The sequence below is a fragment of the Nothoprocta perdicaria genome, unplaced genomic scaffold, assembly GCF_003342845.1.
Source record: "Nothoprocta perdicaria isolate Ctin4 unplaced genomic scaffold, notPer1 scaffold_280, whole genome shotgun sequence".
NCBI classification, from domain to species: Eukaryota; Metazoa; Chordata; class Aves; order Tinamiformes; family Tinamidae; genus Nothoprocta; species Nothoprocta perdicaria.
This window is the reverse complement of record NW_020455511.1, coordinates 206,973-225,563: the sequence shown is the minus strand read 5'-3', so window position 1 is coordinate 225,563 and position 18,591 is coordinate 206,973. Positions and strand designations below refer to the sequence as shown.

General features: G+C 34.3%; 1 protein-coding gene across 6 annotated transcripts; it reads right to left on the bottom strand.

The window, feature by feature from the left end:
- Positions 1–772: 772 nt before the first annotated feature.
- CBWD1 (COBW domain containing 1) lies at positions 773–18,591 on the bottom strand. Of its 6 annotated transcripts, none has more exons than XM_026041250.1 (15): positions 18,456–18,591; positions 17,745–17,831; positions 16,793–16,889; positions 15,565–15,656; positions 11,877–11,936; positions 10,760–10,797; positions 8,781–8,827; positions 7,994–8,080; positions 7,158–7,202; positions 5,857–5,913; positions 5,197–5,248; positions 3,595–3,663; positions 3,440–3,505; positions 1,665–1,794; positions 773–1,091 (listed from the first exon to the last, which is right to left on the bottom strand). In XM_026041250.1, exons 1-15 carry the CDS (start codon positions 18,559–18,561, stop codon positions 1,018–1,020), a joined length of 1,107 nt encoding a protein of 368 aa, XP_025897035.1. In that variant the 5' UTR covers positions 18,562–18,591; the 3' UTR covers positions 773–1,017. The 6 variants fall into 6 exon arrangements, 5 of the variants coding, with proteins under 5 accessions (XP_025897035.1, XP_025897036.1, XP_025897039.1 ...); XM_026041251.1 differs by having other exon boundaries at positions 1,665–1,761; XR_003249727.1 differs by lacking the exon at positions 773–1,091 and adding an exon at positions 2,327–2,420 and having other exon boundaries at positions 1,716–1,775.

The window sequence follows — 18,591 nt, the reverse complement described above, 5'->3', positions numbered from 1 at the left end:
TTCCAAATTAACTAATATGTAACTGAGGCAAACTGACAAACTTGCCACATCAACAAATACACAACAAATACACTCATCTAACTCCAGTGACACCACTGCTCTTCTAGAAGTAGCAGGGTAAATAGATGATTCTTATCTTGCTTTGGTTTGTAGGAAAAACATTCATAAACTTCTACCCACGGGGAGATGAAAACTGCTATCTTATTGGACATATTTAACTTATTATTTCATACACTAATCAGATGTGCACCAACCCTGGCAGTGAGATTAGCAGTTATCTTCTTCCTCAGCTCTAGAAACAAATTCCAATTGTCTCCTTAACCTAATTTCTGCTAGTATAAGCAGAAAGAGTATCACTAATCATAAAATGCTGTCCTTCAGTCTGGTGAATGGATCTTTTATGACAGATGATATACCATGCGCTTGAAAACAAACTTCCATTTATTCAGACAGACCAGCACTCATCGGTGAAGCACTAAGCACTCCATTCTTCAGATTATCTTTTTTTTTCTTTCCATCATCTAACATTCATGCATATGCTCTCATTTAGAGTTTCCTGGGATGGATGTTCACAAATCACAAAGCAAGTGAAAAGAGATTTTAAGATAGTTTAATAGTAAGCATTAAATACATTTTACTATGATTGTATTACTGGCAATAATCATCAGTAATTGATTTCCAGTTGTAAAAAAGAGCAGGAGGAAGTACTACATTTTTGTGTTTAACAGATACTTCTTTTGTAATACTTTGTGGCCTCTTTCCCCATGCAGTATAAACAAAAGTCTTTTATTTATCTGTTTTTCTGGAGAGCTAAATCCAAAATGGCAGGATTCACTCTGATTCCAGACTGTAAAAGCTGATCTTTAAGCTCCAGGCGAGCTGGAACTTGTAAGAAGACTTAAGAGTTTAACCGTTGTGTAACCTGCACAAGCTACTGTACCGCATGTCAGTCAGTCCATTTCATCATTAAAAAAAAACTTGCAGTGTTAAGACCTTCCATCTTCCTGTAGTATAATGTCAACTATTTCCCAGCTTCCCTGTCACAGTGGCTATGAACACTTCTTTGAGGATCTCCTTATCCAAGTTTCTGCCTGTAAAGAGAACAAAATCGGCTTGTTATATTTTACAGTGTGTTACAAAAATGCAGGCAAATAGGAACCCGCAAGTATTCTCACTGCAGAAATGGTATGCTATACCACTGTGTGAAAATACAGCCTTATGAATACTATCCTGTAGATAATAGGTAACTTCGTATTTTTAAGGAGCAATATAGCAGAATTTCTTGCTGTATGATTAAGGAAAAGAAGTAAAAGCTTTTTTTGTTTTTGGTTTTGTCATTAAAAACAGTCAACCTGAAGCAGAGAGTAACAAACAGGAAATAAAGATTCTGCAGCCTTAGTATTACAAGCTTTTCAGAAATAAATGAGCTTTTATGTGTTTTAATAGCTTGAGCACTTTTCTTACAGTCTATTTCTATCAGCTGTAATGCAAGACCTCAGGAAGTCCTCACAGATAACCTCTGGCAGAAGCAAATATGTATTCATATATTCACCACTGTTGCTCTGGCTATTTTAGGCTGGTCGTTTTCCACTGGACATATCAGGATTCTGATGAAAAAAACATCTACTTAAAGTCAAACTACGGAATTTGTGATTTCCTCTTACCTATTAGAACCAGTCTATTTGTTCTCTTTTCATCTTCTTTCCAGACAACTGACGTCTCTTCCAGATCATAGAGTTCATGGACACCTTGAACTATCACCTGATGAGATTTGCCTTGAATAGATACCAGTCCCTTATCAGAAAAATAATTGTTAGCATAAACAAACTTTTAAAAATGCAATACAAAATGGGAAAAAAAACCCCAAACCATGAAACAGCAAGAAAAAAAAAAAAAAGATGGTGACTATAAATCAGTTAATCAAAACAGCAATGTAGTGTGACCGCTATGACTCCTTATATCCCTTCTCACGTCTCCTTCCTCTGTTTTAAACGTCAGTTACTGTTCTGACCCAGACTGTCTTCTGTTCCTCACTGGGATGACACATAGTACAGTATGTCTAAGCAGAATAAAGTGCATCTACTACTACTGTGACACTTCTAGTGTATACATGACATATGCATCTATGACAGAACAGTTGCCTATAAAAAGATGATGTCAAACAAGCACAAATGACTGATTTCAGATTATTCTGATTAAGTTCTCATGCTTAAAGTTTTTACTATTCTTGGACAAAACCTCCAAGTATCAGATCCAGAACAAACATTTGTGACTAGCAACAGAATAAAAGGGATTACTGTCAAACTGCACCCATGAACCCACATACCAAAAGTTGTGTTAAAAGAGTTTTCATCACTTGATGTAAAACTTTATAAAATATTCTAGTGGAACACATTCTGTAAAACATCTCTTATACTCTCCTAAAGAAAAAAAAATACAAAGTTAAAAATCTTCTACGGGAAAAAAAAGTCTGTATTTGATGTATCACCTGGAATTCAAACTACTATCTCTACCAACAGGACTGTGATGTCAGGTAAGATACAAAAGCAGCAAACTCCAGAATCCATTTGATAATTCATTGGCTTAGGTGTGCTTGTTCAATGTGAATGAGCACACAGCCCATTACAGACCTCAAAACTGTTAAAGAATTACTTTAATTCTAGTGTTCAATACAACAAAAAATGTATTTGTGCACAGCAGTACTGCTTTCAGTACTGACCATGCATCAGTGGCAGTTTACTTCTATCTGTCAGAAAGGAGAAGAAATTCATTTGAAGGCTCAAAAAGACCACCTTTCTTCCAATGAAGCACAAATAATTATTTTACTATTCATGAAGCACAGTATTCTCAAAGAACAAACTGCAGCATATTTGTGTTTCTTGCACCATAGAAAATTCTCACCCAATTCTTAATGATTTCCTTTGCTGACTGTATACAGAAAATGGACACATATCGTCAAACAAATTATCAGTAATCTCAAATGCAAACTGAATAATGTATCAGGCATTCTGAGAAGATAAATCCATTCACTTAAGGATCTGATTATTGATCTTTAAGGATTAAAAAATATTCTCTGACAGTATGTAAGAAATTTTAAATGTAGACTACAGCAAGTATAATGATATAGTCTTTTTACCTTACACTGAATTAATTTTTTGCAGAGTATTTCAGTAATTGTAGTTACAGACAGCACCTGGTGGTTACATTCCTGTATACGGGGCCATTTACTTGACATGAGTGGGATCCTTCAGAAGAGAAGCCAACCATCAGAGAACAGACTGTCTCCCAGAGGGAACACCGACCCACGGCTGCTCTCCCTGTTACCCACTGGGCTGTGGGAACCAGCAGTGCCTTTGACTGGCCTATGACTAGGGGGTACACTGCAATTTTGGGGTGTGAAGAGGAAAAGCATAAATTAAATAGCTCATTTTTGACTAACTTTCAGTCTTATGATATCCATGGTGCATCCAGTCTTGTCCTTCACATTCTTCTCCCACAGAAGATTCTGTGAAGAGGAATAAAAAGGTTTTCACAATCGACAGCATGGGATAATCCTCTACAAAATGCAAAATTATTATTGATGATAACACTCACCTGAATGAAGAGATTTAAATTTTCTTCTAGTATGTTTCCTAGAACTTCAAATGTTACTGTAATTATACCCTAGAAACAGAAAGAACCACTTATTATTAGTGAAGAATAATTCAAAAGTTATTTTTAAAAGTTACTCTTTATAATTTGGTTCGAGAAAAAAACAACTATATATTACATGATCTTTAATCAGGTTAGAAAAAAATACCTCATTTCTGTACTGCTTTGATTTTATGACACCGGACTTTTTGGTTCTCTTTAAATACTTTTAAAAATTATTTAACAAGACTTTTGACAAAAGTATTTACCAAAAGCATTGTTAAATGCTTTTAATGTTCTAATGCTGTGAACTTACACAGTATAATTTCATGTTGCGGTCAATCTTTGATCTCAAAGTCTAAAATATTTTATGGGTAGTGAGATCTACCTTTCACAGATGTTTAAGACCACTACTTTCTCAGGCTTCTGGTTATTTTTACTGTCATTTCAGTTCTTCACACAGTTCAACTGGACAAAAAATACTCTTTTCATCCATCAGAAATTTCTGATTACTAAAAAATTTTTTATAAATGGACTATCTAGCAACATATTCTAAAATAAAAAAAGTCTGAAGAGCCATTTTATTCCAAAATAACCACTATTTTGCAGTTCAGAATCAAACATTATTAAGACAGAATATCCTGCAAAGGACTGTGGCCCGTGAACACCTACAAAGCAATAAGTTTGTGTTCATATTTCTATGAACATACTTTTAGGTAAAGGGTGGAGTTTTAAACTATGTAAGGTCAGACTGTTCTGAAACAAGTCTTTAACAAGGAAGAATGGTGAGATCTCTAGCACGTGTAAGCTACAAGGCTTAAGTAGCAGCAGGGTGAAGTGATGTGAAAGAAAGTTTCAAGTGTTTCTTACAAGCAGTTTCTGACAGCTCTGAAATGACTTGATACAAAACAGAAAAGAAAAGCATCCCACCAGAAAATCTGGGATGGCAAATGCACTTAAGAATGACACCATCAGCCCAGTTTAGGGCAGAATCTAGTCTACTATGATGAGTTACATTTTTATTAATCTTTGCAAAACAAAGGCAACCACCCAAATAATGGAAATCTATACATGCTTAACTTTTTAGTGAGACTTTGCTATATATAGCTGTAGAGAGTGCTGAGTAACATTACTTTGGTATCTGTGTGTATACAGAAACATGCAGCTGGATGCAAATCCATTAGAATAAAGACAGGCTGTAGTTTTGGAACTCAGTCCTGCAAATATTAAACACAACATTTTACTTGTCTGTTTAAATTACATTGTCTATGTGAATGAATGAAAGATGTGATGAAGTGCTGCCTTGCATGGGGCCTCTATAAGCTGTATTTGAAGTAAGATTTGTTGTAGCCATTTAAAATCCCCCTACAAAAAAGAATACTCACATATATAATATACATCTTCATATATATACACACACACACACTAACACACATATTCACTATGACCTTTTAAAGATGTTTTCTATATTACTGCTTAGCTGAGATCTTCTATAAAAGTAGCACAATTAGTCATTATCCTGACCAATTTTATTACAAAAACTGAAGCAGTGCCTTCTGTAATTACCTTATCTAGATGTGCATGTGTTGTCTTTACATGATGAAGCTTCTTCTCCAAACTGAAAAATAAATTTTATGTTTGAATAGGATGGACAAATTATGTCTTCATTTCAAAAATGCATAAAACACATTCTTCTGTATTGCAGACTAAACTTTTAAAGGAGTAAAGCAGAATATATACTCAGAATATGCTTCAACTGCTAAATCATTTTTCATGTTAAAATAGATATTTTAATTCATTGTTTTGAACTAGTTAATGATTTGTGTAAGAATGCGAATTTCTCATTTTAAAATATCCTAGTCAATTTTTTGGAATTTCATGTGAAGACTATTATTATTTATAAACATCTAATTTCACTATTACACTGCAAAATATAACATCCTATTTAGAGAAAAAAGTCAACGAACCATGTGTAGTCTCTTATTTGATTTTTTTAAGCCAAAAACTTTTCTTTCAGTCATTTCAAATGGAAATAATATCCCATTTCAAGTAAGTAATTTTAAATAAAAATGAAAGAAATTACCAGAATTCGTACATTTCTATTTTGTTGTAAATTTATCCATGATCTTCAAGTATCTACTTAGCACAACTATTGGTGATAATCAGTTATTTATGGTAAGAAATAAACTATTTATTATTTTATACTCAATTAAACTAGTTCCATACCTTACTCCAGACAAACTGTCAAAAGCGTGCAGATCCAACACATTGGAGAGATCAACTCTAATAATGGGGGAAAAAAACAGTTTTATACTTTCACTACATTTACATACCTTAAACAACAACTTAAAATAGTTTAAATTTTAAATTGTTTGTCCTATGAAGACAACAGTTTTGAATTATACAGTAATATCTAAGCACAAGATTTAAAACAAAACACTGAGAGAATAAAACATAAGAATGTACTACCAATAAAGATGATAAAATATCTAACACTGGATGCCTGAAGAAAGATTGATCCATTCTCTAATTAGCAACAGGAACATCAAAATTCTTAGTATTTATTTTACCCTCTCAGCATTTACTGATATATATCCCCTCAGCAAAGAATGAAACTAGATTAACTGAAACCACACATGCCCAGAATTTCCAAAGAGTACAACTCTTTTAAACAAGAAATCTGAGTCAGGGTTTGAGTGAAAAACGTTAAGAACAATACAATTACTTTCCCTTCGGCCAATTCCTTGCACTGCTAAATCATTTTTAAGAGTATTTTTTTCTTTAGTCAATGGTGACAAACCATTAAGCTGACCAAGCAAACAAAATGGCTACATATGTGATCAATTGCGTATGTAATTAATGATTATCTCTGATCCACATGGCCTTGCAAACCTTTCTACTCCATATTTACAAGATCTTGTTAATGAGGTCTGAGAGTAACTTTAAATTTCTACTCTAAGACATTCCCTTAAAATATGCTACATTTCTAAAATACACTGAAGCCAATTAAACTATATACCAGCATTTTTCAGGAGCTCCCTGACTGCTCCCCCTGCCATCACTGGTATTATCAAAATGCAGTTTTTGTCATTAGAAGGCATATTAATAAAAATGGAACAAAATGCAGGTTTTGAAAAACTAGTATCTAAGATCAAAGACCTAAGCTTTTCCAAAACTCACTTTTTCTATAAAAGAGAAATAGTTATGATAACATAGCAATATCAAATAAAATACCCTAATGATAAACTCTGTAAACTGAGCTACTTAAAATTTGCTACTGTGATTTTTACGTCATATATATAAGTAGAAAACCTACTCCCCATATTATACAACATAGTAATCAAGAAAAATACATTAAAAAAAGTTTTAACCTTTTTAAAAACTGTCTTAAGCACTCAATAGTAAAATACATCATGAGTCAAGTATTTTTAATCCACTAATTTTAAGTGAATGAATTTTAAAGCATAGCTATGTCAATCATGAAAGAATCAAGATAAGGTAGCTAATAATACTAGCCAATAAAATACCTTGATCTTTGTGTTTCTATAATTTTGACAAGTCCATTTATTGACCTGAAATGCAGCAGAAAAACGTAAAGTTAGATACACCACAATTTTAATGTCTCAATTAAACAACTCGAGCAATGAGAAGTAGCTTCAGAAATAGCATAACAGTAATTACAACTCTCTTGACCTGTTAAACAACTGAACAGATATTCCAATAAGCTTTAATTCTGTGACTTTTTTATATTTTAGGTACAGGACAGGGAACTTCACAAGCTCTGACAGCAAAACATGGGCACTGAGAATAGAGCTTGCCCAAGCAAGCTTTCTTCACAATATTCACTGGTTGGTCTAAGCCTTTTTACTTTAACTATTTATAATTCAAACCTTTAATGCCGTTTACTAGTAATGAATTTCTGAATTGCAATATTTCATTTTAATTACTATGGTATTGAAACAGAAAGATCAGAAATGCTTTTGATCACTACTTTGTTTCAGCACATTGGTTGATTCACATTCAAGCCATAATTATTTCGTACTTCTTCCATATTGCTTTGTATTTGCTACTGAACTTTCATTTATTGGTATTTTTTTCTGATGGTACTTCAGCAAAATATGAACTGTAGCCCAAAAATAAGAACACGAATATTGAAGTCTGCAGCTAATATCAAATCTTAAACATGCAAAGAATTAAGACCGTGGAAGAACATTCATGTATGGGAATGCCTTTAGAATGGAGGCAATCTCTTTTTCCTTATTAAGCAAAATGCTTTGTAGTTCAGAAAGGAAGTAATTAAAGATAAATAAATACATAAACTTTCAGAAAATTCAGCATTACAGTCATGCCAAGAGTTCCATACCTGACTGATGTTCTGATTTTATTCAGTTCTTCCCCTGAAACCAAATCTGTTTTATTGATGATTATAAGATCAGCTAATGCAACTTGCCTATGCATTAAGAGGAAAAAAAGACAACTTGAACAAATACTTTCTCTGTAATGCAAAATACATTAGGTCTCATAGCACCACGAAAGAAAAAAATATATATGCGCTTATCTCTCTACTGTACTTATACATACTGATCAAAATGAAATATAAAGGAATATGGCTACAATTGCATGGTGACACAAATGGTCACCTTTATATCCTACGAGCTACAAAGGTCTAGTACTCTTTTGTTAGAGGTCATCTAGTTCAACATACCTATTGATTTAAGAACTCCTAAAGGCCCTATTTCCTTTGCATGTATCTTTGTAAACTGACTTCTATTGTTATGCATAATCATTTTAGCTCTGCTTCTAGCAAAAAAAAAAAAAAAAAGCACTTTTTACATAATGTACATTTTATGCATCTGATAAGACTCTTGTATACAATTCCTCAATTCCTTGTTTTCCAATTCAGATGTTTTCCCCTACATCTATATAAAATCCCACCCCTCTTTAACAACATATTATGAGTTGGATCTTAGTAAAAAGACTAAATGGAGCCTGAAGTCATTTGTGCATCCTCTGCATGACATCTTTTTTTTTTTTAAGAAAGGTTTTATAAAAAAAACTCATTCTAACTCATTGCAGAGATGGCATTTCTAATGATCTTGATTCAGTGAAACAGATAACAGGTAATGATACGTATAAAAGAGATTTTATACCTAGAAGCTTCATTGATGAGGCCTTCTGGCTTCTCCTCTGTTAAATGCTGGACAAAAATTTAAACAATTTGATTAAGCACATTCTAATGACATTTAAATTTCTTTGCGGTCAAAAGAAGGCAAAACAGTGGAGGTGTATTTTTCAGAAGAAATTAAGAAAAATGGCATCTGGAATTCTTCTAAACAATGATGGTAAAAAAGTTCATTACATTTATTCTTTCAGTCTTAAAGAAAGTTTTAACATTCTTTTTATAAAAAAAACATTTCCTTTCAATGAAATTTATCGTTAGAATGTTAAAGAGATGGAAGATTAAGTTTTCATTTCAAATTAGTTTTCATACTATGAATTTTAAAAAATAAAATGAAATATATTAACTGTGGCCCACAAATTACAAAAAAAGCAAGTTCAATATTTTTTCTAATGAATGTGATGCTGAACATAAACCAGATTAGGGTTATTCATGTACATACACACACATTCCTTTTCTCTGAAAGATATGCTAAACTGTACTTTTACAGTAACAATTCAGAACCCTAACTACAAGTCTGAATGAACAGACAGTTACTCTTTGGTGAGTTTGCCTACCACCAATTTTTGCTCTAACAAAGGAAAAAATAGGCAGAAAAGTGAGCATTAACAATAGAGGCAGCATCAGATTTTACTACAGGAGTTCAGTATGTTGTCACCTGCACCTTTATGCTTTACTCCTCTGCCAAAGCTTTTTAGGAAATACAGATTTCAACAAAAGGGAAACAGTAAACTTCTCATATGGAGTGGTCAGACATCTAACATTAGATTACGTTAAAAAAAGCATAAAAAGAGTATTGATGTACTTTCTTGGTTTTTCTGTTAAAATTATTTTCTGGCCGTGCACAATCTAAGCAGACAATAACAATATGACTAGATAGAAACCCTCTCCGGACCTTCTCCTGTACCTATCTTTAATGATTCGATTGAAATAGCTGTTCTCAGATTTGTTGCACTGAAAAGGACAATGTCAGTGACCTGTATGTCAAGCTCTTAAAATCATCAATTTTGAGAGCCATCTTAAAGAGGAATCATCAATTCAAGCTGCCTAATCGTTTGCCCTTGATTAAAAAATAAGTATTTCAGACTGCTGAGTGACAATTACATCAGAGCAAGAGCACATGCTATACCATACTCTCTATATATGGTGTGTGTATATATATATATATGCTATACTATACTCTAGTTTCATGTGGTATGGCTAGCCATGGAGTATTATTTGTCAGCTTTCCTTGCAACAGTTTGGGTATCTAAAGCATGACATCCTTAAATTGTTCCCTGTTACCCCAGTGTCATTACTTGCATTGTCTTCACAACTCTTTGAATCACACACAGCTGCTGAAGTCAAGTGTTCCAACCAGAAGAACAAGCTTGCCAGCGGTTTACACAGAGCGAAAGAATCTGAATTCCCTACTACTGTGAGCGGACATCAGCTTTGTGCAGGCTTATTGATTACTAAAGGCATATAATAAATTGTATCATTCTTTAGAATTGCTAATTATAAATAACTTTATAAATTTATAATTTCCATATTTCTTCCATTAATTCCTTTGCATAAGTGCATACAAAATATGATGGCTAAGCTCCCCAAAACAGTTCGCGAGAGGCTGTGTTGGCACAGATTGAGTAAGAATTGACAAAAGCGCAGGACTGCCCCCTTTTGGCAGTAATTATCTATTGGAACAGTTCAACTGAAATAAGAAACAACTCAATGTAACTGACATGTAGAAAGAATCAAACACCCAGTAATCTGATAAATCTTAGTAGACACTGTTGCACCGATGAAAACCTGTACTTTTTCATTAACATTCACAACATTACAAGTAAACAGACAAAAAAGGAATTAAAAATTAAAAAAATCTTCAATTTAATTAATCAGAATGAACAGTATTGTACAAGCTGCTCAGGTTTTGCCAGAGTTTTAAAATACATAACAAATCCAGAACATTACCTGCAATCCATACTTTGCATCAACAACAGATACAATACCTGAAAGAAAACATACAGAGAAAGGGTAGGAACGTACTCAGAACTACTTAGAAATTGTTAGCAAGTTATTTGCTTATTCTGAAACTACTGAGAGTACCTTCACATTTACAATTGCTTATAAAATTTTCAATGCTTCCAATGGATCTGAATATTCCTCATAACTGTAGTAGAAGAAAGCCTATCAAAATTAAGTAAAATAGATTACAGAAAGAAAACACAACATGCATGCCTCTTCTCCAAAGCAGCAGCAATTAGAACAGCTAATGGTTTTCCAAGACATACATTTCTACATGTTATTTAAGTAAATTAAAGGTGCTGACTTGTGTACCTGGTCTTTTTGACTACTAGTCATCACAAGAGAATCTATAATTATCTCACAGAAAATTATGTTACTATTTCCTACACAATTATTTTCTTGGACAGAGATGGCTGTTTGATAGTCTGACCAAAGGTTTAGTAAGATTTTTTTTAAACAAAGCTAAAAACTAAATTCCCTTCTAAATCTAAAACCCTTAAAGAAAAAGCTTCAACATTCAATATACTCTTTAATTATATGGAATAAGCTCCCAGATTTTTAAGGGAACAGACCAAATGAGATGCTATTTGTATGAGGAAACAAGAAAAGACAGAAGAGGAGGCAAAAAGGAAGGTAGGGGAGTTCAGATGCTGATAAATACAAAAAGTTTAGATAAAGGAAAAAATGTGTTTTTGAAACACTATACTAAAACAAAAATAGATGTAATATTACTTTTAAGCATTTATTTGCAACATTAATACTTTTTTCCCCGAATACCACAACAACCAAGATATGCCTTCCATTCTGAAACAAGGGTCATGAAATCAAGCAAAGAATACACAATATTTGTTGAATATAGCAAACTAAAAATAGATAAACTGGGTCATCAAATGGATAAGCAAACACCAAAATAAGCAAGTGAATTTCTGGAGCCAAATATTAGAATAAAACCAAGAAGATAATCTTCTTCAGACATTTTCTAAGGCCTCATTCTAACAAATATATCACACCAAAAGCAGCAAGAGAGTGTGAACAGGTTGGAAAACAAACACACACATCTTACCATCAAGATATATGTCACTCCCTAGTTCAGAATCCACCCAGAACATGGAGGCCACAGCTCCTAGGGAAGTGCAGCACATTCAGTTGCATTTTCTATGAAATTATCAATAGTGAAATATTTATAGAATAGATATTTGCAGTGCTATATTTTAAGCTACTTGTTTTCTAACTCTTGAGGAAAAAGAAAAGCATCATAAATAACACTCAACCACACATTCAATCTAACCGTACCTGCCAGAACATTGTACTTATGTGTACATCAATAGCTATGAATAAGAAAAGCTTTAAAAAAAAAACTCACAAATTTTAGAAAATCTCCAAATGCAAATATTTTGTGTAATTTACCTATCTCAGTGATTTCAAGCACCCATCATATCTATACCTCTCACAGAGGTCTTTCAATTCTCAAGAGATTTATGCTTCAGTTGCATAGTCCTTTCTACATAACTGAATATCCTCTCCTTTTCTCTCCTCCATTATTCATCCATCTCATAAGAAATCTTTACTGAGGGCTGATCTTGCAAACTGGTATTGTACCAGCAAGCTACAACAACTAATTACATGCGTTACGGTAAATCTCACTTATTGGTGCAGTTCTCTCCTACATACAATCATTTTAAATACTGATGGAATAGAGGAAAATGGACACAATTGGACGTAATTTTCACTGCAGCTTCACATTATTAACCTTTTTTCCCCATCAAAAACTACAACTTTTAAAAAATATTAATGTTACTCCTTACGCAATTTAACATTACAATTTTTCCAAAATGTTATGGATTGCGTATTTTGTTCAGTTAGTGCGAACATACTTTTCTTGACTTTTTAAATATTTATCAATGAAGTAAGCACATCATATTGCTTAAGCAAAAAATACATCATACTTAAAGATATAAGTAGCAATCCCCTTGCAAACTCAGACTTGGATAACTATCCTCTCTTCTTACAATTGCTTTCTATGATTGATGATACATATGGAACATAACAATACATAAATGAATCACATGTACCAGTTGTTGACTGAATAAGAGATTTCTTCAGAAAAAAAATTAAAAAACAGACAGCCAGAATACAACAGAACTTCATAATGCTCTTGCAAAGTGATCCTATTACCTTTGAAATCTTGTGAAGATTAAGAGACCTCTGCAGAGACGGAGGAAAAGCATATATTGCACTAATATCATTTAGAAAATGTCATTCTCAAAATCTGGACAAATAAAGGTAAGTCAGCCTCACTTTGATCCCTGAGAATAACAGAAAGTAAGTTCTCTCAGAATGCATGGGAAAGACAGTGAGCAGGAACAATCAGCACAAATTTAATAAGGATAAAATTACATCTAGTCCCCTGAAAAAGACAACTGTGGCTAAGGGAAGAGCAGTAGATGTCATCCATCTCACTCTAGGAAGGCTTTCAAAACCATCTTCCACAATATTCTTGCCCCCAAGCTGGGACATTACAGTCTAAATGGAAAGTCAGAACAGTTAAGCAAAAAACTTTTTGGATAATCAAAATCCTAAACGGAGCTGGTAAAACTGGGGGATGAATAGTTTTTTTGATAGTCCAGTTTGGAGTGATCCTCTATGGGAAATTTGGTAATAAGCCAAAGCAAATTCAGCAGACAGCCATCAAGAAGATCAGGGGCTGGAGCATAAAGCCTGCAAAGACCGGCATTTTGAGGGGCACCTAACAGCAAACCTAAGCACCACCAGAAGAGGCCGGAGTCAGGCTTTCACAGGGTGTGGGATGGGAGGATGTGGGCAATGGCTCAAAGTTGAAATGAGAGGTGCAGATGAACTTTTTTTTTTTCATTATGCAAAGGCAGGTTGTATCATGCCCATCCTTGCAGGCTTTCATGAGCCCACTGGATAAAGCCCTAGGAAACCTGGTCTGATCTCACAGCTGACTGTCTCACTGCTTTGGGCTTGAGGGTTGGACTAGAGAACTTCCATGACCTGCTTCCTTCCGAATTATCGCATGATTTTATTATTTTCACATGCTAGGCCTCTAACTGCTGGATTTATATTCTAAGGCAGAAGTTTATAGAATCATGAAATACATAGTACCCTTCATACAGTCACTCATACCTCTGTAGAATGTAAAATGGAACGCACTAAACTGACAGGCACTCCAGTTAATGTTGAGGAAAGCAATTTACAGATATTTAGACAACTGGAACCATAATCTAGCAATGACTTGGAAACCCTTGAATGAGAGTTTACAGGGAAAGATACACAAATAGAAGTACTTTGCTCTTTTGCACGAACATGCTTATTTCACTTAAATAAGGCACTTGTGTTGCAGAAGTATGACAAATAAGGCTTTGCACTGGCACCTAACAATGGAAAAACTTTGGAAACGATAACTGACAATGAAAACATAAAAATAAACCCTCCCATGTAAAAGCCATGTTCCTTTTGAGAAAAAAAATGAAAATAGGTTACTCATCTTTCTGCTAAAGAGGCTTTGTAAAATGGTTCCTAGCAACTACAGGATGGGTGCTACACAATCATTTTATACACACACACACACACATATATATATAAATAAAAATTATTTCTAAAGGAACTGATTTAACATGCATCATTGCCACAGTATGAAGCAGAGAAGAAGCTGTGAGTAGGCAACAAGTTTCTCCAAAATGTCACCTTCTTATTTGCTGACAGTACTATCTAGAAGAATCAAGCACATACGAAAAACAGTAATTGAATTAATTCTAATGACTGAAGTTGTCTATTCGACCTGCAAAATGCAGTCCTCCAACACTGTGTATCAACATTAAAATGTGTCAGAGCTTACTCATGAAGATATATCAAGGGAACACAAGACCTAATGATTTTCTGATACCAATTGATTCTTTCTCAAAAACCTTAATAGTTTTTCAATTTGAGTGAAATAGGATTTGTGTGTAACACAGGCCAAATCAATGCCCTTTCTTTTAAAGGAAATTACTTTACCATGACAACTATTTAGCTTTGAGCTGGAAAGTGTCAGTCTCCTCAAATGGGAAACAACTGAACTATCAGTAAGAATTTCCCTCACTTTCTTCGTCAACAATAGATTCTTAACTGATACCAAAAAGACCAATTAGATAATTACTACTAAAGTGAACTTGCACTTACATGCCTTTCTATAATAAACATCCCTATGAAAAACTAGTAAGATCTACTAAAAAAAGAAAAAAAGGATTAAGATCTATCAGTACATCAGAGCAATATACTCATATTTTATGCAGCATATTTTATGCTTTCACAAAATACAAGGTCTGGGACAACCGACATGACACCACATTAGGTGCTGCGAACGTACTGTTTCAAAGGAGCAAATGTAAACCAAAAGAATCTCTTCAAAGCTACCAGTTTTGGAGTACATTTCCCTTCTCTTTTATGTGTCCACTGTCTTCTTATGAAGACTTCTCATCATGGCTTACAAACTACTGTTTTGAAAGAAATATATTTTAATTGGATTTTTGTTATGCTTCAGGGTTATCTTTGTTATACAAAAAAGCCTGCCTGTTCACCGGTTTTCTTAATTAATCCAGTTTCAGTTTATACAGCTGTACATACAAGTGCACACACCCACCACTTTACTATACATGCCATATAAAACACACTGACTGGCGAGTAAATAAGCCTCTCATAAAAAGGGGATAATTATCATGGCTAAGGAAAACATACGTAATGCAGACTACCTGGATCTGCCAGTCCAGTTGTTTCTAACAATATGTAGTCAAATTTTCCTTTCTTTTGCATCAGATTCTCAATAGCCTTCACACCATTGTCCCTGTAAGAAGAAAAAGATTAAACCTAAAAACACAGAAGACAAGCTAAAACATCTGTGAACAGCAGTGCATTCATCAAAGGAAAAATCTGAATCAGGATTCATAGTCTAAATAAAAAGTTCAGTCATTACATTGCTACTCTAGTACTACAAAGCTCTAATTTCTACATTTTACTCTTGTCTAAAAATAATGTTTGTCTACTCTCCAGTCACTTAAACTTGTAAAGCAGAGCTGTATGACTAAGCAACTTCTTGATTTGGCAGTTGAGATTAAAAAAAAAGGGGGGGGGGGGGGGGGGGAAGAAATACAGGACAATAAGCCACATATTTGTATTGCTTCCCCCTCCCTTCTGCCCCCTACCAGCAAAATAAAGTGTCATTTACTTAAATCTCAGCAGATAAATCTGAACCAAAAGTTTACTACATTTTACATAAGAAAACCCTATACAAAGCACAGCAGTAATGGCAGAATTTGTTACATTCCAGTACAAGCCAATGCAAAAGGATCTTCCCGTCTTCCACTTACTATTGCAACATTAAGATCACAGGTCCATTTCTTTCCAGTTTTCAGAGCAAGCAGACTATTATCTTTCTTAAAAACTGTCCATGAACAATTCAATATCCAAACACATAAAATAATATGACATAAATACACTGTTACATTTTAGCATGACCTTCAGTTTAAAATTTGGAATAGTGTGTTTCACTGGTCTTTTCATCAGAGGCTCAGTCTCTGCCCTTTCTGGAGTATAAAGTTTTCAAACATTAGCCAGAACACAGTAAGAAATACAAAAGAAATATTTAGTGCCACAATTAGGTCACCTTAGTCCTAGTTCCAATTTCCCTGAACAACTCTACGGATAAAGTGGAATAATGGTATGAGAAATAGTAGTGCCCTTTACCCTAAAATAACCAGTTCGTGTTTAGATCACTATTTAGATCATTTTTCTGGAAAACGTTAAGTCCAAATCCAGTAAGGTAGCAAAAAGACATTAATGTCAACCTCTCAAATTCCAATTCTTGTTTTACCTGACAAAAGAAGCCACAATCAACATTGACAGCAGTTTTAAGACTCAAGCACTGGCTGCTCTTCTCCTTTTGTCAATTCTCCCCAAAACTGTTGCAAGGACTTTACTTACTTTACTGAGCAGCACAGGCAGCCATTTCTGAGCTCCAACCACTCTTCATAGAGTTCTCCACCTTGACTGATCGCCAGTGATTTCTCCAAGGCACTTCCTGAAAATATAAGGAGCAGTGTAATCTTGATCTACAAACACGTGTGAGAATGCTTTAGAAAGAGGTATCAAAGATTCAAGCAGGTATACATTTTTGTCCTTGAATTATACTTTATATTCTGAAACCAATTACTGAAATGTTCTTCAAAAATTACTATTTCTCATTTTATGGAATGTTTAGAAAAGATGTGTTAGCCTAACTGACCCAAACTTTTCTAAAAGAAAGGGAAACTAGCTTCTGTTTCTGTATCAAATAAAAGCTTTTGCTACACATTTTATTTCAAACTCCACAATTAAAAAAGTACCATACTTTGGGCAAAGTTCTAAGTAAAAACACAGTGCAAATTTTAAAAGACAATGATCATGGCAGCGATATGAAAGCACAGTCCTGAAAGCTAACAATCTTGTATAGGGAAGGAACTGTGATTTGTAAATAAAAGACAGGGTAGGAGAAGGCAGAAGCACAAGAACAAAAAATCTCCGCCAAGTTTTTTACTTTTCAAGCAGACGCTTGAAATGCTTCATATTTCAAGCAGGCACTTGAAACTAAGTACACATGCAGCTGCAGCACTTCATACTGCATATGAAGCATTTCAAGCATTTACTTGACTCTGACAGAGTTTATGTGCAAGACAGAACAGACTAATGCACAATGCTAGTTTCTGAACGTCCAGCTAACAGGCTGATCCTTCTGAAGCGTATATCCTGTCCTTCTGAAGCGTATATGGTATGATCATTACTAACCTAATGGACTTTAAAACATGCAGTTCCTTCTTAACTCCCCAAAACTTAACAAGACAAAAAAACAATATTCAGCATTTTATTTCTGAAGAAACATTTCTGCGGATTTACATACCTTCACCAAACTCATTTAATATAACTGCTATTCTTTTATTATGTTGCTCTGTCAATATGTAATTTAGAAGAGTTGTTTTCCCAGCACCTAGAAAACAGACCATATTTCTATTAAAGCATAAACCAAAGAGAACAAATTTTTTAAAAATAGATTTCACAGCCACGCATGCTCTAGACAAATCTGCTCCCTCGGGAAAACACAAGTTTTCACTTTTACATAAATATATATTTATGTAAAAAATGTATTTATATATATACTTTATATATATATATATTTATATATATATTCATATCTATAAACATGTATATATGTAAAATATTTATTTTATATATCCTTTATATATTTATGTTCTCCTGCATTCTATTGTAACCTCATAAAAACCAGGAAATTTCCAAGAGATATTTTAAAGTAAGTTCACTCATCTGTTAGCACATTAAAGCTAAGCCTTAGAAGACCCAAACCTCCACTCCGCAGTGATAGTGTCCGATAGTTACCCATTTCCTTACCTGTCTGGCAGCCTGTGTGGGTGTACACATATGTACACACACATATATATGTACATATACATATATGTACACACACACACATAGCTTTAATAAACATACAAGTGTATAAATATGCATATATTTACTTTTCTCTTCAAAAGGTATCCCAGTGACCGAATTACTAAGCCGCGCCACGGCCGGAGGCCGCCAGCAGCTCCTCGCTCACCCAGGTAGCCCGTGATGATGGTCACCGGGATCTTGGCGCCGGCCTGCGCGCCCTCTGCTCCGCCGGGGCCTATGGGGATGAGCTCGGGACAGTCCTCGTCCTCCATGCGGGCAGGAAGGAGGCGCCACCACCTCAG